The sequence below is a fragment of the Lissotriton helveticus genome, chromosome 9, assembly GCF_964261635.1.
Source record: "Lissotriton helveticus chromosome 9, aLisHel1.1, whole genome shotgun sequence".
Taxonomy (NCBI): Eukaryota; Metazoa; Chordata; class Amphibia; order Caudata; family Salamandridae; genus Lissotriton; species Lissotriton helveticus.
In genome coordinates this window covers 1,278,341,753-1,278,365,239 of record NC_136070.1, presented here as the reverse complement: position 1 = coordinate 1,278,365,239, position 23,487 = coordinate 1,278,341,753, and the positions used below count along the sequence as shown (strand labels likewise).

General features: G+C 46.6%; 1 protein-coding gene across 8 annotated transcripts in view; it reads left to right on the top strand.

Annotated features, from left to right (window-relative positions):
- Positions 1-23,487, top strand: part of SETD5 (SET domain containing 5) — a 259,618-nt gene that overhangs the window by 193,935 nt on the left and 42,196 nt on the right. For 4 of the 8 annotated variants that reach the window (XM_078661860.1, XM_078661861.1, XM_078661859.1 and 1 more), the window contains exons 18-21: positions 4,298-4,421; positions 4,791-5,044; positions 7,791-7,847; positions 20,995-21,474. In XM_078661860.1, coding sequence (XP_078517986.1) covers positions 4,298-4,421; positions 4,791-5,044; positions 7,791-7,847; positions 20,995-21,474 — 915 coding nt within the window. The remainder of the gene's footprint in view (positions 1-4,297; positions 4,422-4,790; positions 5,045-7,790; positions 7,848-20,994; positions 21,475-23,487) is intronic. The other 4 variants (XM_078661865.1, XM_078661863.1, XM_078661864.1 and 1 more) reach the window with 1 other exon arrangement.

Below are 23,487 nucleotides of genomic sequence, written 5' to 3'. Positions count from 1 at the left end.
CGCACCTAATAAAAGCTAAGCTAAGCTCATCCTCGCTGAGGGTACACCAGGCAGCGATTGTGGCGTACACAAGAGGAGAAACAGGGAGAAGCTTCTTCACATCTCAAGTCGTAAAAAGATTCCTGGAAGGGGCTAAAAGAATAGCGCCACCAAAGAGAATGCCACCACCGGCCTGGAACCTGAATGTGGTACTGACGGAGCTCATGAAAGCACCTTTCGAACCCATCCACAAAACATCACTGCAAATGCTAACAATGAAAACGGCCTTTCTGGTAGCAATCACCTCGCTACGAAGGGTGAGCGAACTGCAGGCACTCACACTGCAGGAACCCTACATCCAGATACACAGTGACAGGGTTGTGATGAGAACAGACCCACACTTCATGCCAAAGGTGGTGTCAAGGTTCCACATGAATCAGAGTATTCAGATTCCCAGCTTCTTCCAAAACCCCACTACAAGCGCTGAGAGGTCGCTCCACACTCTAGACGCAAGAAGGGCGGTGATGCACTACATTGAAAGGACGAAGGGACACAGGAAGACAAAACAGTTCTTCGTATCCTTCGCAAACAGTTACATGGGTAAACCAGTGACTAAAATCATCATAGCTCGATGGATCGCACAGACAATACAATTCTGCCACAAACAAGCGGGACACGAGCTAACAGGAGGGGCACAGGCCCACTCGACCAGGAAGAAAGGAGCAACAATTGCCTTTCTGGCCAACACACCAATTCAGGACATATGCCTGGCGGCGACATGGGCTTCAGTGCACAAGTTCACTAAGCACTATTGCGTGGATGTACAAATGAACAAAGAAGCACAAGTAGGACAAAAGGTGCTTCAACATATATTCAACAACCAACGCTCATCTTCCACCCAACCGCCACAAAAGTAACGAAGACCGCTACAAAATCTATGCACAGCATAGTGAATCCAGAAAGATTCACGCTGCAAAACGAATAGTTTCTTACCTGTCGGTGTAGTTTTGCAGCTTGAAGATCTTTCTGGATTCACTAGCGAACCCACCCGCCTCCGCCAGAAAGATGAGGCTGGAGAAGAGGGTGGAAACACATAGGAAAGAAAGCAAGTTGAAGCATTACAAGATACGTGAAAGGATACGTGAAAAGAATTACGTTGAAAAAACGATTACAAGATACGTGAAGAGAATTACGTTGAAAAAACGATTAACAAACATAGCCATTGATTCACTACAAAGACAAACAAGAAAAAGAGACAGAAAAAAGAATCCGAAGATGGCGCCCAAGGGTGGTAGCTTCCGCCGGAAGCACGCCGACGTCACCAAAGGTACACCAAATGGTGGGACGTCGACGCCCACCTGGGCTACGAAGAAAAAAAAAGAGAAAAAAGACTACGATTCCGGACCCAACCACCAGATAGCGGAATATGCACAGCATAGTGAATCCAGAAAGATCTTCAAGCTGCAAAATTACACCGACAGGTAAGAAACTATTCGGTTTGTGATACAGCTCGGAGAGCCCACCCCTGGCTGTTCCTGCTGTTTGCAGGGCCCGGTCCCACCCGGGACCCTTGCACCTCCTTTCCGGGACCCGGGGACCGTGCGTCCGGCATACGTTGAGGGGGCAGCTCGGGAATCCCATCCCCGGCTGCCCCCGCCGGCTCTCTGCCCAGCCAGCTCCCTCGCGTGCTGCCGCGGGATCCGGCACCACAGTTCCTGTCTGCCCGTACCTGCGGGCAGACACTAAGTCTTCCGCTGGTCCGGCCGTACTGAGGGGGAGTGCGACGGCACTCCCCAGACCTCCTCACATTCTTCGAGGCCCGGGGATGGGGCCCCCGGAAATCTTCTCGCGGGGAGCGCGCTGGCGCTTCACGACTTTGGCCATTTCGATGGGGTGGGCTCCTGGCGCCCCGCCTGGGGGCATCTTCACAGGAAGTGCGACGGCGTTCCCCCCCTTGGCTTCGGGACCCAGGGATGGGGTCCCAGACCCCATCCCCCCCCACCCAGACCTCTTTGGGGGGGGCGTGATGGCGCTCCCCGGCTCCTCTCCTTTTCCGGGGCCCAGGGATGGGGTCCCGGGACCACAGCTTAATTTTCGCGGGGGGCGTGACTGCGCTCCCCCGACCTCTTGTTCGGCGGGGGCCAGGGTGTGCTCCTGGCACCCCACGAGGGGACCTCGCGCACCCCGATTTTACTTCTTCTGGTGGCAACCCCCAGGACCTGACCCACCACGGGGGCATCTCTGAGACATGCGGCGGAGCCCCACGTGCTTTCGTTAGCTGTCTTCTTAGGGGTCAAAGGTTGTCTTCCTTCCGCGGGCCAGATCTCAGCTCCTGGAGGTCCGATCTGCCTCATATTTGCATCTTCTTGCTTCTGGTGGTGCCCCCCCAGACACTGGGAGCACTCTCCTTCTCCCTCCGGGTCTCCAAGAGGGTGCATTCTGCAGGAAGGGGTCCTCACTGGCTCCCTGTGCCTCTTTTCCCTGCGCAGAGGCCCACGCTTCTGTGCACCGGTCCTGGGCTCTTCTTCTGGCGCTGGTAGGGCCCTGGGGGCAGTCAAGGGGTCCCTCCTTCCAACTGCCCATTGCCAGGCTCCAGCACCTTCCACCTCAGCAGACCACACCCCAGAGAGAGCTTCTCTTCCTGTGCAAGCACTTTTTAAAAGTTGAGTAGGGGTCTGGCAGGAAGTCTCTGGTTGTCTTATCAAACAGCGACACATCACTTCCTTGCCCCGCTCCCTCCTCGTCCAGCCTCTGGGTTTGTTCAAAATGGCGTCGTCTAGGGTTTTGGCCACATGGTCTCTAAAGCAACCCCCCCACGCTACCTTGCCTCCTCGGTGCAGCCTGGCACCCAGTGATGGATGAGCCTGTAGCCCCACCCTTCTTCTCTTCCTGGAGAGGAGGCCTTAGCTTGTGGAAGAAAGGATATCAATCCATCCTGCTGAGGTCCGCCCTCAGCCAGGGTCTGGTTATGGCTGGCTCAGAGAAATATGACAGTTCTGTATGACCCAAAAGCAGTACAAATATGACTTTGGACTCAGCAGAATACTACTTTTCACATCCGCTACAGTGGACTTTAGTGCGTGTCTGGAATCTGTAGGCCTTATGGAAGTTACTTAAGCCTATGGGCTCCACACCCCCATAGGGGAATAATGAAGTGAAAAAAAGTATAACACACTGACTTTCCCTGGCATGTTCCTTCCCAGGGTATAAAGCCTCTTCCATGTCACCACCCAATTCTGCATGAGTTCTGCAACACCATTCACTCTGTAGCTGCTTCTGGACTGCGCATGCTAGGAATCTCCTCTGCGCAGCCCCTATACGTGTGCACACACATGTACACATGTCTGCATGTAACCAGCCCGGTTTCCCTTACTCCAGCTGCTGCACAGTGTCCTGGTCAAGCCATGCGGACACCGGTAAAATCCCCATGCAGTCTGCTTCGTTATGAGTGCACTGTGGGGGAGTCCCAACTTATGAGGCTCCCCCACAGTAAAAGCTCAACAATTAGATGCTCAAAACGTGTAAAATCCGGGCGGCCCTAGTGTCACAACCACCTTCTAACTGTTAACATGTATAAAGCGTGCAAATACCAAACGGTGTCTTGGCGCTAAGACCTGTCGGTGTTTTGCCTTGCTAGTGTGTTGTTGTGATGGTCGCTGTGTCCAGCAGGTCAATTAGCTGTTTCACTTTCTTATTCAGCACCTTACACCTCATGAGAGCAACTTTCAAACACAACAACATTGGCTTATTAGTTGAATATCATTGAAAAGACTGTACCGGGTAAACTCCAGAAGTCGCTGTCTGTTGAAGGATAGTCTGTGTGCCATCATTTGGGGAATTGCAGGGAAGTGAGCAGGAGTTTAGGTGTTGTGGGGTGTTGGTACATGTCCTTTTATGGAACTATGTTGCTATAATTTGCTTGGTGTGCTTGTTTTTCAAAAGAAGCTGGACGCTGGAACTGTTTCTGCAGTGTTGATTTGTCATATTTTCAATCTTTTGTTTTATTTTGCTATGCTGATGTCCTTGTATGCCAGGCATTTGCTTCACTGTGTTGCATGCTGTGGATGAGTGTACACATCTACACAGTGATGTTGTCCTATATGCTGAACTTTTGTGTGTGTGTGTGTGTGTGTGTGTGTGTGTGTGTGTGTGTGTGTGTGTGTGTGTGTGTGTGTGTGTGTGTGTGTGTGTGTGTGTGTGTGTGTGTGTGTGTGTGTGTGTGTGCGTTTCTGAGCGGTACCATTTGGCTCCGCCTGTTGGGGTAATTTTCAGGTTCTTATTAAAGTGCATGTGAATAATTTTAATCTTTTGTTGGCAGCGATGGATAAAACAAGCATTGGATGAGGGGATGGGCCAGGCATGGTCTCCTACAGGAGAAACAAGAACCCAGTCACTATACCAAAGCCACGACGTCTGCAGCTCTTCCAGTAAAGACAGCGCAGGTATGGACATCGTGTTCATTGGAGTAAAACAATTGTATAAGATCGCTACGCCTAATGACATTTACTTAAAACCGGTGTGCTATGAAAGTGGTTTTGCAGATACAATGGTCGCCTGCTTTTGAATGCCTTATAAAGGGAGCACCAGACCTTAGTTTAATTAGAATGTGATAGTTTGCTATGCCCGTCATCTTCCCTGTACGATTGTGAATGAACACCACATTGGAAAGGTTACACATTTGACTGTGATAAAGGTTTGTGCCCTCTACGTGGAAGTTATGAGCTGAAGGTATGAAATGGGGCAAAAATAGCATCCACTGGTGTCCTTGTAAGTTCTCTTTCTGTTACTAAACGTTTCTCTCTTCTTTACAGATCTTTCAAATCCATTAAAGAAATGGAAGGCTCGCTATCTGATGGAGCAGACGGTCAACAAACTGCTACGGCCGCTGTCGCCCATCACACCTCCACCCCAAATCGTTATGGGCAGTGAGTCCTTGAGCCCACTGATGGCCACACCCTGCTCATCCCTTCCTGGAGAGGATGAATGCCGCAATGGTTACGGCCTGATGTTCTCTCCCATCCCTTCCCTCTCTGCAAGCCGCTGTAATACTCCGCTACAGTTTGAGGTAACTAGTCCGCATGAGCCGAAGTCTCGAGCAGTTGGAAGGAAAACTGACGACAACATGTTTACCACTGTTTGTATGCTGGGCCTGGCCCCGTTCCAGCTCAGACACACTAGTTGTAGTCATAGGACACTCGTGCTCATTCCAATGTCCAGTACAGAACACTGTGTGTATTAGCGTCACCCATACTTCAAACATTCACACTGCCCATTTCTGGCCCCAGCTGGGATTTAGTTCATTCACTATTTCGCCCGTGTTATGTTTTGTTCTCTGGACATGAAGTTTCAGAACTGTTTTTGTGTCCCAGAAACTTCAGGGGAGTGGGTCGTTGGCCTAGTATGGTCTCCTGCGGTGAAAGAGCGCGGTTGTGCAATACCTGGTAGCAGGCAGGATTTTATGCCTATTGGGGCATTACAGTAAGTCTCGACTGCTTGCTTCCCTTCTCCAAAAAAGACAAGTCCTTTGCAGTCATTAATCTAACTCTGCCCTCAATGACTGTCGGTAACCATGGATGTGAAGATGGAAACCTTATGCTGCATTTTAAGAATCCACTCATTTGACTCGCAAACAGCCCCCATGCGGGTTGTCAAAATGGGGGAGTTCCAGATTCCCTTGTAGATTATTTGTTTCCTTATAGACCTACCCTGGGATTTATATTCTGCGGTCAGTAGGGAGTCTAGGAGCATCCTCTTGCCATAGTGCAGCTGTATGGAAGACCAGCTTTAAAGTGTGAACTGGGCCATGCCCTAATGCTTGAAACCTACTGTACATTTCCTTTGAGTTACTCTTGGAATTGTGTCCCTGGAACATATTTGAAATCTGTGGAAAGAAGGTCCCCCTTTTAAAGGTAGGATACAAAAAGTTGTGTCAACTTTAGTGCAATGCCCTGGGGCTTTGGTTGATATTTCCGTAATTGCTACGATTTTGTCAACCTCTGTTAGACTCTTTGGAAGCCTCATTTAACTTCACTACCCGATGGCAACCTGCGCACCTCTTCCTCGTACCCCTCCCAGAGATCCCTGGCCCTTTCAGCTTCTCAGTCTAGTTGCTAGCTTCTATATTTCATTAAATTCTGCTCATCTTTAACCGTTTTTCATTTCAGCTGCTTTGTACTTGTGTTTCATTGAGTTGCCTTCATCTATGATTCAGAATTAAAATACCAATTACCTAAAAGGTCTAAAGTTCTTGAAGCCACCTAGCTGGATGTGGACAAAGGGCCATTCCAAAGAATATCAGTACCTCTGGGGAGGGAATGGGACAGTACAAACAAAGTAGAAGTGAGACAATAGTCAAGCTTGTAGCGATGGGAATGAAGATAGTTGCTTCTCCGCTGGTTGTCCGCAGTTAGATGCCTGCTTCTTGAGCTTCCTCATGGTTAGGGCCTTCCCTACATAGTGTTACATGTTATGAGCCACTTGCGTTTCTCACTGCAACTGGTATGCAGCCAGACCTGTGCAAGTATAGTCTGGCCATTCTGTTGTAAAAGTATTATTTATTTGAAAGCTTTTGGGACCCTGGTCATACTGATCCTTGCAGTTTCACCTGGTGATTGGTGGTGGTGTGACACTGAGATGTGCGCAGAGACTTTTCACTGCAGTAAACCACCTGCACTTATGCAAAGCTCGCACCAGAGCCCAGATCTCTGTTGCAGGCTACTTAGCGTCTATGAAGCCCCTCTTAGAGACTTAGACGGTCGCAAGCTTTATGATATTACCTGGTTAGGATCAGCGGGTGCTTGGAGAATTCAGAAAAGTAGTTTTTACAAAGCTATTGGTGCAAATGGTTCCTATGCACCAAGGCTACATTAGAGGGTGAGATAGTGCTAGGCTGTTAAAAGGTTCAACAAGGCTGCAGCAAGAGTTTTTAGGCGTCGGGGAGAGAGTTAAGTGAAGGCTTCCGCTGTATGTTAGCTTTATTTCTGTGGCGTTGGATCTGAGCTCCTCTTTTGGGCTGGAAAAAGGTGCCAACCCTCTCTGCTTTCCATGTCTCTCTGGGATTTAAGAAGGGGTACTGTGTTGTTTTGAACTCTTATCACTGTTGGGGCTGAATTTAGGTTCCCTTGTGTAGGGTGGTGTTGGACAACCCATAGATCCATTCAGGTTGGCCTTTACTACCAAGTGATTGCAGCCTAAAGATCAGCCCTCTGCCCGTGGCCAAGCAGGTCCTTCTGTATTCTTGGAGTGGCCCTCCTTCCAGGTTTCAGCAGTTCCAGGGACAGGAAGCTAAGTCCAACCCGCTGGCTTGCCTTGTCATTGTTTTCATGTGAATGTTTGTTTTAACTGGAGCTTGGCATTAACCACAGCTATTCGGGTGAAGCTAGGCTCCCTACAGCATGTGCCATGTCATATTACCATAGGCTCATGCTGGCGGTGCCATCTGCATTTGGAGTATTAAGTGGCTCCGTCCAGTCATCCCTGCATTCCCCTCTTTTTGGATTCTTCCTGGTGGCATGAGTTTCAGTAACACTAATAACAAGCTGCTGCAACTAAACGTGTACATGTGTGTTTCAAAGCGCTTCATGAGCCTCTTTAACCATTCAAGACCTGTTCTAATTCTTTCAAGTAAACCTGAAGATCAGTTCTCAAAACAGTTTCCTACTTTATGTTGCATAACCAAATCATTCTGCCTTCTAGAATAGCTGTGGCTAACTTCTCTGCTTGTTGTTGCTTTCTATTTTGTTTCTTTTTTTGTTTTATTTTGCTTCTTGACTTTGAGTAGATGAATAACGAGATGCTTTTCCCTCCTCTAGAACATATCCTCCCCTGAGAGTTCCCCTGCGCCAATGCCCGAGTCCCTGTCACCCGAGGTAGTTATCACACAATCTCAATCGCACTAGGAAGTGTGTCTGTGGATGCATGCGTGAATGTGAAACGTCACCCCAGTAGAGGGGGGGGGGTGGGGTGGGGCTAGGGAGGAGGAGAATAGGTGACAAGCCTATCCAGAGAGGTGGGGGAGGTGCAGGTGGTTGGTGATTGGATTTGGCTGTTTCTTCCATCATGATGTGAATTGCTGGAGTGTGAATCGGGGCGGGGCTTAAGGGAGGGTATAGTTGCAAACTGTCCTGTGATTGGTTGTGGCAAATGAAGACTGTTTAAAGAGAATACGTTTATAATTGTTGACGGTAGTGGTTTGTCTTAAAGATTGAAATAAGTCAAACGTTGTTATACTGCTGTTAAAAATGTTGAAAGAAAATGTAAACTTTGATTATGACTGAAAATGGGTTTATTGGTTTTGATGTGGGATTAATTGATGCTGGTTGAACACATTGCTGTTTAGCAGCAAATTGGCTCTCTTACCTAAAAACACACATGGGAACACTCTCGAGGCTCGGTGGCTGTTGATGTCTTCTCGACACTGGCACAGGGATAGCTGCTTCTTCCTGCTAGTCTGGTTTGGGTTTGCTGTTTGCTCGCTGCACACTTAGGTTGGGGAGTTCTGGGTTTGCTCTTTCTGGCCTGATTTGGAGGTGATCTTTTCGACCCCATTACTTAAGGGGCAGAAGTGCTTTGCCTACCTCTGTCTCTGTGTACTTGGCACCTTTGCTTTTACCACTTGTATTCATTTGTGCACATGGCTTCAAGGCATAGGAGTCCTCTCTACCTACAGAATTCATTTCAGACTTGTCTCTCCTGTCACTCTAAACTACAACTGCATTTGCTGAAGTAACTGCCTGTGATAGAATTTGTTCCAAAAAAGGCTTAAAGGTTTTATTATTGAATGTGAAACATTGTAATATTGCTTGTAAACATGCAGGCGGGAGCTATGCTTAAGAACTTGTACTGCTTTTTGAAAACTATGAAATCTAGACACTGTTGCTGCTGAAATGCACATTTTGAGTTTTCCTTTTTGAAGGTTAGACTGATGGAAAGTGGCTTTAAGTCATTGTGTATCTGTCCAGAGCCCTTTATACGGATTTAGTCTGCATAAAATAAAAGATACAAATCCGATTCAGAAAGGAAGCCCTTTAACACATCCAAAAGGAAACTAGATGGCATCTACCACATTGTTTGAGCCCCGAGACTTGGTTTCTGAATGTAAAACTGGCTTATTACATAGTATAATGTTACTAGTTTCATGATAAAATGTATTGCCAACTACAGATGTATTTTAAATGTGATGTGTTGGGTTATGAAAAGCAGTCCATGGTTCCCTTTGTTGCAGACACAATCAATCCGTACACGCCCTGTATTTACTTTGTTCCACTGGTTGCATCACTTAAAGGCATCCTTGCGAAGGAAAGTGCTTTATCATGTTAGAAAAATAAGTGGCTATGCTTGAGCCTTACCCGCTTCAGCGTAACACATTTATTTGTATCCAGATATATGCAACTTTAAATGTTCCTTCTCCTTTGGGCTCTGCGTAGCTTGTCGGCTACACATAGAAATGAAACCTCTCATTCTGTTGCTGGGTTCCAAAGATCTACAGTCTTGTCTGACACACCAGCATCTTTCCCCTTCCCCATAATGCCCAGGATGTTTATAATATGAAACATTTCTCTACCTGCTTTTATCAGTGCAGTGCTAGCTTTGCTTAGAACTAACAAGCCATCAGAACACAGATGACGGTCGTCAGTCCTAGTCTATAACATTTCCAGTGGATACGTCTAACTGCAGTTCACTCACTTCATGGTATTCCCAGGCATGCAAACTGGATCCAGAGAATACTTTAACAGTGGTCGGTGGTGCCTCGTGGCTCTGTGGTCTCTCCCTTCTACCCCAAAAGTAACTGACTGGAGCCTCATGTAAGCGTCACCCCTGCTCATTGACTTCAGTTCTTTTCTTTCCATGGCCTTTAGTGTTGATCTGGAGGTTTGTTCCCAACATTGTCGGTTTACAATCGTTGTGCTTGGTTTTCAACTTTGTGTAGGCTCCATACCTCTTGTCTCCCAACATTGGGATTGAGAATGTCTTTGTGATCATAAGGACTCCATTCTGATCGAACTGCCACACCAAGTTCCCGAAGTCGGACCTTCCCGACGTTTGTAGTCTCTGCTTATCTCCCGACCACCGAGAAGACTCCTGTTTGGCATGTCTTGTGTTCCAAAATAAAAAGACACTACTAAAACGATGCCTCGGTCACTATAGACCAGAAGTGGAATAACCTCCAGGCATCTTTGGGGAGTGTGAGGAGTCTGATCTGGAAGAATCCGGTGCTCTGGGCTTCAAAATCAACCCCGCCTTCTTGCAGGAAAGCTCCAAATAGGATATAGAGGATTAACACCCTCTGTCTATCCAGCAGCAACAAAATATCACATTGAGTACTCTTGCTTCCCTTACTCACCAGCAACAGGCGTCGGCCACTGGCTCCCATGCCTATGAGCCGTCTGTGGCGCCACTGCCTTCTGCCAATGGTTGACATTCAGAGACAAACCCGACACCCATACAATATTCGGAGTTGCAGTCCTACGAAACAGAGCTGATCTGACGGTGCATACCTAAGCACACTCTGAGCTGAAAGGGGTGGAGTTGAAGACTTCGGAGCCAAGACATCCGCAGACTTTGGAGCGGAGACATCCTGCACCGAAAACTTCGGAGCCGAAGTAGACTTCAACATCGAAACCTGCAGAGCCCAATCATTCAGAGCGGAGATCGACCATCTATCTCATCAAAACCCCCTCTCACTGCTGCCTCCTCTGCAGCTTCCGTTGACTTTGGACAGTCATTCTAGAATGGCTACAAGAACATCTCAACACTCGACCAAAGAGCATACATATTCAGCCAAGCACTAGGAGAATCTTGGCAAAGCCTCCACAAGGACCCTACACTTCATAAGAGAAAATTAACATTTGAGGAGGCCAGCAACCCACCAATCGCTATACCTCCCAACCTAGTAGTTCTTCATACTCAGGGGGACGGGCACAGTCCAAGACTCCCCGATGACCCAACTCATGACCAGCAAGGCTTAGACCCGTGGGATGATTAAGATATTGAACACCCTACATACCCAGACTTGTATCCTGCCAAGCCTTCCCTCCAAATGATGACACTGCATATCATGAGGTATCACACAGGGCTACCACATTTAACAATGTCTAGCTCCTTCCGCAGCAAGATGAGGATGATTTCCTAGTGGATAGTTTCTCCTCCATTTGATGCTCCCTCTAATATCTCCCAGTTCTAAAAGGGATCCTTACACCAGCCATCGAAATCTTTATGGAGCCAGTTGAGGGTGGAAAAAAATATAAAGCATCCCCCAATGATTATACATATATTTGTGGCAAGTTGCCTCCTGACTCTCTGGTGGTACACACTGCCAGAGAGCGTGCCAACACCCAGGAAACTGGTGATGCACGCCCTCCTTATTGGGAGAGCAAGAAAATGGATGCTTGGGGTAAACCATAACCAATTTAAAGTACTACCCTTCGGGGTTACTACAGTGCCAAGAGTCTTCACCAAATGTTTGGCCGTGGTGGCAGCTCATCTTCAAAAGAGTGGCTTCCACATGTTCCTTACATGGACGATGTCTGATAAAGAGCAGTACCCAGCAACTGTCTCGCTAACACCCAGACCACACTCGATATCCTGAACAGCTTTGTTTCACCATGTGTAGGATGATGGGTCTTTATGTGATATATCAATCTGATATACTGTGTAGAGTCCAAGGGTTCCCTTATAAGTGGACAGAGGCTTGCTATGCAGTCCCAAAATGCTCTGTTAGGGCATAGTGTTGTCGAGCAGGCTTAGGCAGAACACAGACGAGTGCAAGACATTCACAAAATACCCACAATGATTAATGAATGACAATTCACCCCAAGTTATAAAAATACAAAGCACCTTTATATATAATTTGTCATCAGAAAAATCGTTCAGGTAAGTACGTTTTTAAATTTAAATTCTTTTCACTTTAAAAAGTGGACACTTCGTGCAGTTTCTGAGTTCTGCAATGTCCTGTGGGAGGAAGAACAAGTTCTGAAAACAGGTATAGAACAGCTACTTACAAGACCAATCTCTAGGAGTTAAAGGTGAGTGATGGGCAAGGTCCAAGGCAGCCGCAGCAGTACACCACCAGCGGCACGAGGGCGGCCGGTTGAAGGATGCAAAACAGCATTGGTAACCCAATATATTTGAGAGGAGATCGGTCATTGCAGCAAGGGGATGCAGGCTCTGGCCAGGAGGCCAGTCGAGCTGAACCAGCTAGTGGGCTCAGGCCTTGTGATGCTCGGGGAGGGGCGGGAACACCTTTGGCCCGCTTCTCCAAGGCCCATGGGCGATGGGTTCAGGGGAGTTCTTCGGTGTCAGATTTTTCTTTATCTAAGCAGTTGCGGTTGAGGCGGCTTGCGTTCAGAGGCTGCAGGCAATGTCTGGGTATCCTGGAGGGGTGAAACCACGATGTACTCTAGTGCTGGGGAACCATGTTGATACCGGTGGCCTACTTAAACTTGGGCTGGAGGCAACAGGTGTAGTGGTGGCTTCGGTGGCCTCAGACTCTTCTCTTTTTTAGTTTCTTCAGACCAGGTCCACTGCTCAGGGGAGATCTTGAGTCTTTTTCGGAGGCAGGCAGTACTGTGTCCTGGAGTCAACTGCTGCAGGACAAGTCAACTTTAGCGCAGTTTGACGACTAATGCAAGCGGGCCGTAGGGTTATTACCAGGTCAGTTGCTTCTTCTCTCTTCTCTGCTTTTACGTCTCTTTGGTGTCTTCTCTCTTAGGGGACTGTAGGATAGAGGCCAAAGGGCTACTGAGCCTTGGGTTCACTGCGCCCTTCAAATGACCTCTTCCTATGGGAAGTGGGCACCTGTCTGAGAATTCCTAAGTATTCCATCACAAAATTGGCTACCTTTGACATTGTGTCCACCTCACAGTTGCCCATCTTAGGGATGGTACTAGCCTGGAGGTGGAACGTCTACCCGACTAGCACATTTTCCTGCCTGTCCATGTGCCAAGGGGGCTCTGAGCAAGGGGGTGGCTTCCCCTCCTGTGAGAGGAGCCAGATTTGCATTCCAAAGGCAGCAGCTCCTTTGAAGCTCGCCGGCCCAAAGAGGCTAATCAGTAGGTCATTCTGTGGGAGGAGGTGCTACACCCTCTTTCCGGACAGGCTTTTGTTCTGGGTGTCCTCAGTACAAAGGCTCTCTCACTAGAGGGTCAGAACAGTGTCTCGGGTGGCAGTCTGGCAGAAACCAGTCAGCAAGGACACAAGAGTCTGGTATGTTTTCAGAGGGCACCTCTAAGGTGCCCTCTGTGTGCGTGTATTGGAAATCCAACACTGGCATCGGTGTGGGCTTAGAAATACGAGATGTTTGGAGGAGGGTGCAACAAAAACCCACTTTCCTACTTCATCGATTTGACAAAGTCCCATCTTCAACCCCAACAGGTCCAACCTTTTCTAGGGGCTCTCTTAGATGCCTCAGTTGGAAAAGCTTCCCCCCAGCCCAACCAGAGTTCAAGCTTTTCAAAACATGCTCTCTTTTTCAGCCACATCGACGGGTAACTGTCACAAACGTAATGCGCCTACTAGGGATGATGGCATCCTGCATAGCAATAGTCCCTCGTGCCCAGCTCCACATGCTCCTGCTACAAGAGTGCTAACTGTTCAGATAAAGGGATGCACTCCTGGTTTTACCGTAATTCGTTCCTCTTTCACCGTATTTCGTTCCTCTTTCACATTTCTTCGAATTTGCGTGCAGAATGGCAAAGGTGCCTTGCCCATTTGGCACCTAAGAATGAACGTAAGTAAAGCAAGGGGCGTAAATGCGCCCCAAACCAAATGCACAGCGAAGTATGCTCCATTAGCAAACGTAATGTCATTTAAACCGCTTAAAACTGCTTCTTCAATTCTTTTACTCCTCTTCTTTATGTACTCGTAATTTCATCTCCCCACACGACAACATTCGCCTATTTTCCAAGTTTCTACTGTTCAGTTGTGCCCAATCGGACCTTTCAAAGAACATGACTGATGCAAAGTTCGTCTAGTGGCAGTGTTTATTAGGTAAAACCCAATGCATTTCGGGCAGGAACATGCCCTTCTTCGGGGGTCACTGTAAACAACAAGTAAATAACAGCCAATCAGAATTCATCATACATGTTACTGCATATTGAATTATTCTAGTTCTAATACAATTAACAGTTTAACCCAACCTTCAATTTCATCGCATGCAGCACTTAGTGAAATCCTAAAAAACTCCCCTTCACATTTCTTAGTTCATCCCTCGATTTTATCAACAGAAATACCTATCTGCATGTTTGCTCTCCCTCCCTTTATTAGGCTGACAGCTGTTGTTCTAAACAAACAGTAGAGCTGCAATTCTTACTACCAGTTGCCTTTTACAGTTGAATCTCTCATTTCCATCGTGCTACATTTTTAGCTAACAATGCTCATCGCTCTTGTAAAAATGCGTACCTGCCAGTAAAGTTTAAAAGCCTCCCATTCTTGTTTCAAAACGTCGAAAATCATTGAACCTCCCACGTTCCCTTGCGGCTTATATATCCCCCTGTTTACACAGCTGTACAGATTTAACTCGCCATTATGATGAACTCAAACTGTTGCCCAGGTAAATCTTACATAACCCATAATGCAATTGAAAAAACACACTTCATTTTGGCAATTACAATAGTTGAAACTTGGAAAATAGGCGAATGTTGTTGTGTGGGGAGATGAAATTACGAGTACATTAAGAAGAGGAGTAAAAGAATTGAAGAAGCAGTTTTAAGCGGTTTAAATGACATTACGTTTGCTAATGGAGCATACTTCGCTGTGCATTTGGTTTGGGGCGCATTTACGCCCCTTGCTTTACTTACCTGCTACAAGAGTGCCTAGTGGCATAGTGGTCTTCAGTGGAGGGTCGTCTACAAGAGTGCCTAGTGGCATAGTGGTCTTCCGTGGAGGGTCGTCTACACGAGTGCCTAGGGGCACAGTGGTCTTCAGTGGAGGGTCGTCTCCAAGATCCATGTTGCAGTGGGGCTGCATTCATCGCGCTCTGTAGTGGTGGAATACAAACGGCTTGTTGCAGAGGGGGCCCTACCTGGACCCAGTTCCGAAAGGGACAATCACTACAGACTCAGCCCTCACAGGTTGGGGAATCCATCTAAATCATCTCAACGCTCGTGGAATCCTGCACAGCGAATGCATCATATCAGTCAGCTGGAGCCTTTAGCCATCCAGCTTGCACTCAAAGCTTTTCACACCCTCATTCAGAACAATACCGTCCTGATACGCACAGACAACATGACTGCCATGTTTTATTTACAGAAAAAATGGGACACAATGCAGCCGTCCAGACTAGCATAGAGCATCTGGAGGTGGCAAGTCCATCGGAGTCAATCCAGCTCATTCCTGGGGTGGACAACCATCTAAACAGATCTGCCCACGGGATGCATCATCAAGTTCACAAGTTAGAACAGCACCCCTAAGTCCTACACATGTCCTGTCACGGTTGGTGGTTCCCACAAACTGATTTGTTCACCACTGACAAAAACACAAAATGCCCAAGGTTCACCGCCAGGCTGCCACACCTGTGGTCTCTGGGCAATGCGCTATGGATGAGTGAGTTTGTTCAGAATGTTTGCTTATGCCTTTCTGCTTCTCCCACTCCTACCGTTAGTGGTGAGGAGGCTCAGATAGACATCTGTCACGATCATTTTGGTAGCACCAACCTGGAACCGTCAACCTTGGTGCCTCACAGTACTATAACTGTCAAGTCCCACACAAGAAGCTCCCCAACAAGCTAGAGCTTCACATACAAAACCAAGGCACTCTGACATCTGAATCTTCAGGAAATCAATCTTGCAATCTGGCTCCTGAAGCTTTAAAATTTGGTTACTTCAACCAATCAGAAGAGCGTATGTCAATTCTTAAAGAAGAGTGCAGACCCACCACTAGGACCTGGTAAACTAAGTTAAATGGAAGCGTTTTGTACACTGCGACCTCCCAAAACACACATCTCTAACATCACAAGTAAAATATATTGTTTATTACCTTCTACAATTGCAGAAGTCAGGTCTTGCTATACCTCAATCGGATTACACTTGGCTGCTGTGGCTGCCTAGCTACCGGAAAAACAGGTTTCGTCATTTAGAATACCTGTTATTAAAGCGTTCATGGAAGGCCTCAAGTTATTCCTCCCAGGGGGCCCCCAGTTCCAGTTTGGAACATCGCAAACACAACAAGATGATGGACGCAGTGCTGAAACTTTTCAACCACTCACCCCCCTTCCCCCCCAGGTCAAGATATCTGGGTTTAATCCATCTTTCTGCTGCTAACTCTATGCCACCCCGTTTGGGCCCAGCCATATACAAATTCATCTTGACCCTGCTCCTTATGGGAACAGTCCAGCCAAACTGACAGACCACGTTCTCCGTGGATAGGAAACAAGCATCCTGTGATTGGTTACAGGGTATCAACCAACATTAGCCAGGCTATCTTGAATCCAGTGACCGCGAGTAAGGGTTCCATGTCTGGGCATACCTGTTGCCATTTAGGCAGACATAGCAAACACAACAAGACGATGGACGGAGTGCTGAAACTTTTCAACTTTGGAACTTAAACAGTGTCCTCACTGGGATTCTGAGTCCCCCATTGAACCTCTTGCAGTTCCTATCTTGGAAGGTGGACTTCCTAGTAGCCAGCACTTTCCTATGACGAGTCGGTGAGATACACGCTTTCACTTTATTAGAGCCTTTTTTTCCAAGATCAAGTGTTACTGGGAACCAATCCGAAATTAGTTCCAAAAGGGGTATCTAGTTTCCTCCTTAATTACACAATTGAACTGACAGTCTTCTTTCGAAAACTAGAATCTGTAACAGGAAGTGCCTTACATACTTTTGATAAAAGAGCATTTGTGTACTATATTGATGGAACAAAACCATTTCTTAAGACCCAACAACTGTTTGTGCCATACTCCAAGCCTCACAAGGGACGAGCAAATTCCAAAGCAGAAATAGCCTGTTGGTTAGTCAAATATATACAAACCTGTTATGCCAAAGCTAAAGGAGCCCTTCCTGTCCCTCCTAAACCTCATACCACTCGGAAACTGGGGCTTCCATGTCTTTCTCGGTAAAATAACACTAGCTGATCTCTGCAAAGCAGCCACCTGTCCTACCTCACATCCCTTCACTAAATAGAACTGAGTGCACATTTTGGCCAGACAGCAAGATGGAGGTGGCCAGGATGGCCTACATACACTTTTCCAGATTTCTGCAACATCCTCTGGCTAAGCCACCACTATTAGGACTGCTTTACAGTTGATGCACCGCATGTGTATCTGCAGCGACACATACCACAAACGGAAAATGTTACCATGTAAGCATCTGTTTGTGGCAGATAGTGCTGTAGACTCATATGCTGTGCATACTTCTGCCATCTAGGGTTGGACCCGGATGTGTGTAACTTGCTTTTCTTCTAAGGAAGTCTCTCGTAGCCCTTTGGTTATATTCAGGCAGGCCTTTGTGGCATATAAAGGTTCAGTTGATCTCACAGTCTCGACTTGCAGTCTTGTTCTGGGGCACCCTTGCAACCTTTTTTGGACATGGCTCATTTTGCAGTTAAAAAAACTGCAGGCCTAGGGAAAGCAGCACTTTTGGTGCGATTGATTCAGCATTACTGAATTCCAAACCACAGACCATTATATCTTAACTAATAGCTTGCAGAAGGTTGTTGACATTTTGAACGTCACGTGTTGGTGGTTTGAATCCTTTCTCTCAACTAGAACACCTTTGGTGGTATCTTGCATGTGAAGTGAATCTGGACTGCCTCACATCCCCAGCGATGGTAACATCTGTATGAAACCTCTTCAAGACCCGTTGGCTGCACTAGGAATAGAGTTCACACTTACACAAATGGCACCCAGCTGTGCTCCCACTCCACCCACTCCTGAACTTGACAAGCCCTTTTCAAGTGTGGGTGGAAGATATTTGGCTTGCACGCAACTCTGGGAGTAATGGACCATCTGTTGGTTGGCTGCCATGGTCCATGTATGCATTGCTGCCTCTTCCCACAAATGATTGACAGTTGGAGATGCAAATCTTGAGCTTCCAAATACATTAAAAACTCCCAGATATGTCCTTGTTACATATTTGGTATTAGAAGAGCAGGTGATTGCACGAAGATCTGTTATTTATACATCTTCGCTAAATGGTAGTGTGCTAATTTTTTATCTGAAGTAGATTCCACCACTGTTTCTGGCCATTGTTGGCCAGATTGTTGGGATTCCAGGTATGTTGGTGTCACGAGATTCTAGGACTTCAATAAAAAAATGAACATATTGCTGGACATAAGTGAAATGCTTCTGCCGAATGTCCATGCAGGTCCCACCATCTCTATTAGTGGTAAGCTTCACATCAGTAGTAGGGGTTCTTTGGTGTAATGGGCTCCCCATAGACTGTTGAAGATTTGATTGATTACACAAGAAAGCTCTCCTGCTCTAAATTATGACTCCCTGGCTTTAACCTTGATGGCTCCCAGACACCTTTAGGTTTTGCTAGCCTTGCAGATCATAAATGACCCTCAATAGGATCATTTTGTGAAAGAAGAGTTGCTAGGAGGTCAATGCCTAGATGTGGTACTGCCATTCAAAAGCCACATTTTGTCTTGTAGTGCATGATTGATGCAGCTTGAGAGATTGCCTCAGTGTTTGGTGCTCACTCTTTGAAGTATTCTTAGTGTCTATAGTGATTGTCCAGGTAGCATCTTTTCAACCCCTGAGCCTTAAGGAGTACCCCCTAGTTGATGGCATCCTCTTTTACCCGGGCCTTCTCAATCTCGGTCATCTTCCTCTGCGAATGTACGATGATGCCTTCCCCTAGAGAACATCTCAACGCTGAATATGTGGATATGGATGAAGATGAGCATTATGTATAACAAGTTGCTGGGTATCCCGAGGTGTCCATCAAGTATGGCTGGAGTGATGCTGGTGGTTACCGTGGCCATGCCTGTCTGAGATCATGCGATTATCAATTATATAATCAGGACGTAAAACGCTCCACAGTACTTTTCACTTTTAAGAGGTTTTCTCGTATTTGGAATTCCTGCCTTCATCCCCAGACGTCGGGTAGGTCGATAATGTTATGTTTTTTTACCAGTGGTGAATCGAATGCACTCATCGAGTGAAAACTTAAATGATTTCCTTTACTCGTTCATCCTTTTGCTACATGTGTGAAGTCTTCCAGCTTCAGTGATCCTAACCCAATCAGCTTTTGAAGTATTTGATTCTCAATTACTGTCCAAAATTGCAAATCAAATTAAACTTTGTAGAACTTGTACTCCACATTGTTTCTTTACCCAATGTGTTTGTTACCATTCCAAACTTTCCTCAATTACATTGAAAATGATTTAACCTACTATAGATCCATTACACGGATTTAAAGTTGGATGGCACATTGAGCATTTAATGAAAAGAGAGTAGAGTAAATCTAGTTTACTGTGGGGTTCCATTTGCTGAATGCTCTCGTTCTCAACTGGTAAAATGAAAGGGCTGATTTAGGTGCTGTGATGGAGAAGTTGAAGCAGCACCCTAGTATAAAAACTCTTAATCAGCCAGTCGTGCCAAGTGCAAGCATTGGTTATTCTATTTGACTTTGATGGCGAAATTGGTGGCATGGGTCTGAAGAGCACTCAGCGTGCTGGTGTTCCCGAATCAGCGTGGTGGCAGAGGAGCAGTAAACACAGTCCTTGTGCATAGAGCGGCTCCTGCACATGGTTTCATTTGTGGGTCATCTAATAGTTGCTGTAAGTGGTACGCAGTCAGGTCCCTTTGCCTCTTGCCTATAAACATAGTATTGGTTGATTATTGAGGAGGGTGGAAACATGACTGCTCTAAAGCAGGATTTGTTATATTGAATACTTTATTTGCAGGATATCTGTAGTTGGAGATGGTTTCTAATCCCTTCTGCTCAGATTGCATCTTGTTTCCAAAGTTAAATGCAAGAAAACCTTGATTAGCTAATTTTTTTGTCATTTAAGCACTGTATTACTAGTTCTTTTATGGAAGTTTCTAATCCATGTTTTGTTATTTGTATAATGCTTAGTAGTGAAAAAATGAAGTCTGGACTTGGATATTCCAGCCAGTCTGTTGTGGTGGTGGGGTACGCAGTGATTGACCCACATTCTTGATAGGAGTCACTGCAGCCCAGGCCTCCTTTCTGTGCTGGCAGCCACAGAAGGCATGTGTTCCTACGTCAGGTCTGTGTGGACCTCTCTTCCACATTTGAGTTATTAGAGACTTGAACTGAGCAGCACATTTCTCCTGAAATGTTGGAAGTAAGTGCTAAACACATTACTTTCATATATCTCACCCTGCTCAGCCAGCAAGCTCTTTTAAGGTAGGGATAGACTAGAGCTGCCTGTCTCTTGGTTAGATTTTTAACCGCCCCGCTTTTAAAATGCATGCACTGCCGTAACAAATAAAGCTGCTTTGTGTTTGTTGTGCGTTCTCCCTCCCACTCCAAAATTAATAAAGCTAGTGAAGCGGGTACATCTTCATGCAGACACAAAATGACCACTCAGCCCAAGAAAGCACATTGTCCCTCGACTGCAGAAATACTCTAGTGGTGCTAACTGTACTGGTAATACAATTTAGATTCAGCAATAAAACATATTTGGTCTTGTTTTAAACTTAGTCTGAGAAGTCCAGGGTGCAGGTTAGGTAGGTGCAATAATTTCAATTTAAAGGGGCATCCAGTATAGTGCCAAAAACTGCTCCCTGTCACCAGTCCTGCATTTCTAACAATCATCAACAATTGGTGTTCGAAAAAGTTGCTTTGTCCCAGCTTAGAGCATTGAGATGTATTGTGATCTCGCTCACCGGATGACCCCTCTAAAGATTTCACCCAAGACAAACCTGTTATATATACTTCATGGATGAGGTGCTAAATGCAAGAAGCTGCGTTTTGTGTTGCTTTGCCATTCCTACCATTCGTTGTAAGGCATTAATGTGTTTTTTTCTTTTTCTCATTCCCTTTTTCTCCTTGATTTCATCGCTTCCTTGTTCCTGCTTTAACACCTTCCCTATCCCATGCCACACAGCCTTGCCTACAGACTGATGCAGATACATCGAAGGCTGGATATGTGGACCCCAGCGCTCTTGGCTGCCCTGAAAACCCATCTCCCCACACCACTGTTGTCATAGAACTACCTTCTCAGTCCCCAAGCACGCCTCTTCCGTACATCAGCAACACCCCTTCAGAAACTGGCTTCCTTGTCAAGAGTGGGGAAGGACAGACGCCTCTACGGTGCTCGGATCAGACTTTCCGGACAGAGTTTAATTTAATGTATGCCTACTCCCCTTTGAACGCTGCCCCACGAGCAGATGGACCTTTGCGGGGAGGTGAGACCAAGCCTTCGCAGTCGGAAGCACTGTATTGTGGCTCTCCTGTTGAGGGGTATTTTAGCAGACTTGGGCAGGGATTTCTAAAGGAAACCGCACAAGAATCCATGTCGCCCAGCAGCGAAAGACCCTGCGAAGGAGTGAAAGCTTCTCCACAAAACCCGCCGCAGAGGAAGAAGGCAAGTATTAGTTGCTGGAGTGCAGAGTTTAAGCTGCCACCAAACCTACATGCAGTGTGGTCACTCTTTTCTTTTTCAAACATTTATTTGGCATTTCATTCCTACCGTTGCATATTAAAGTTGAGATTTTTAGTGTAACCATTTTTATAAATTGAGACCGATGAAAGTATGAATGGAAAGAAGCATTCAGAATAACGGTGCACTGGGATTGATGAATCAAATAATGGTGTCCTGCAAATGACAGCAGGAACAGTGACTGGACGATGATGGAAGGGGCCGGGGAGCCAGCCAGTGGTATAGAGGAAGCTTGATATTAATAAATGGAAGTAGGAGGGAGCAGGGGTGAGGTGAGCTCATTTAAGGATAAGCAGAGTGGGTTGCAGTTCTGGATAATCCAGCAGGCCTTTCTGGTCTCTTTGGACTTGCATTTCTTCCTGCATGAGTGGTCAGCAGTGGGGGGAATGTCTAGTAGCCAACGGATGCAGAGGCACAGGGCGTAGATGGGGGCCTAAGGATTGCTCTTTCCATTGGCTTTCATATTTTTAATGTAAAGTTCACCTCCCCCATACAGTATCATCCAGCCCCTGCCAAATAACATACTGTTTTGGCTAAACATTGCCAACCAGCTGAAGCGTTTGAAGCTAGATCTCTTTTACTCCATTAAGATAATGTACACATGCATTTTTGTGACGGGCTTTTTAGTTCATTTTAGGGATGTTGTAGGAAGCTGGCTCTGTATATACTATACCCAAGTAAGGTATAGTGTGCGCAGAGTCCAGTGGAACCCCAAAGGTAGGCAGAGGTAAAAGTAGACACCTTACTCTTTATTTGCGGTAGTAAGGGTGAGCAATAAGGCTTTATCAGAGGGCAGTGTTAAGCATTTATTGTACACATTCGGGCAAGAAATGTCACACACTCAGACTGAGCTCAGACCAATTTGTATACAAAATATTATTTAGTTGTATTTTATTTCTAGAAACAAGCCAGGCCTGGTGCAGGGAAGTGAAAGAAGACTTTGCAAGAATAATGCAATTGTATACAGTTAAAATGCAGTAGAATGCAATTAGTTTGTTATAGGTGAGTCAACAGTTAAAATCACTTTTCAGTTACTATTGTGATTACTTTGTAGGCTACTTTTCAGATTACTTTTTACGTTACTTTTTCTACTCCGTGTGATATGCCTAGATAGCTCACTGGGACATTTCCTAGATAAAAGGTAAGTAAATCAGTTTTTGTACATATGCAGTATCTAAAGGTTTCAAATAATCCAACTCCAACCTTGGAACAATTTTCACAAGATTAGCAGTCAACGCAGTACTATGGTTATCAGTTTAACGGTAAGTACTTAGGTCTGGGAGTTGGTTTTCTGGGGTTAGAATAAGGGTTCCCCAAGGGTCAAGGATGCACTCTTGTTACACCCTCAGCGGCACTAGGGCGGGCCGGGTGCAGAGTGCTGAGGCCCAATGTTATCCAATGGGGGATAAGAGGCTTCCGGTTGGTGGCTGCTCACGAGCAGGCCACAAGGTTATGGGATCAAAGCTCCTGAACTTCGGCAAAGAGCAAAGGGGGATCCGATTTAGCACCCAAAGTACACCTACAGCGGCACAGGGGTGGCCAGGTGCAGGGTGCTGTAATGGCACCGGGTGCCCGGTAGTTTTCAGTGGGGATTCTCCAGTTGCAACAAACATTGCAGGCTTGGGGAAGGAGATCTTCTGGACGTGACCACCGGTTGGAGAGGTTAGTTGGGATTCCAGGACACCGTCGGTTGGGCCACCCAAGGCTGTGACATCGGGTGCAGGGGTGTCTTTTGGCGTCTGGTTTTTCTTAACGGCTCCGGTCACGGTCGGGTGGATCCTCCAGAAAGGGGCTGCAGGTGTCAGTTGGAGACTTGAGGTAGGCCAGGGATCACCAGATCTGGATCGCCAGGGAGGCCGCCTCGTGGTGTTGGGGCACTCTGAGGCCATGGGCGTTGGGTGCAGAGGGTGCAGACTCGCGGATTTGGCCGGAGCCAGA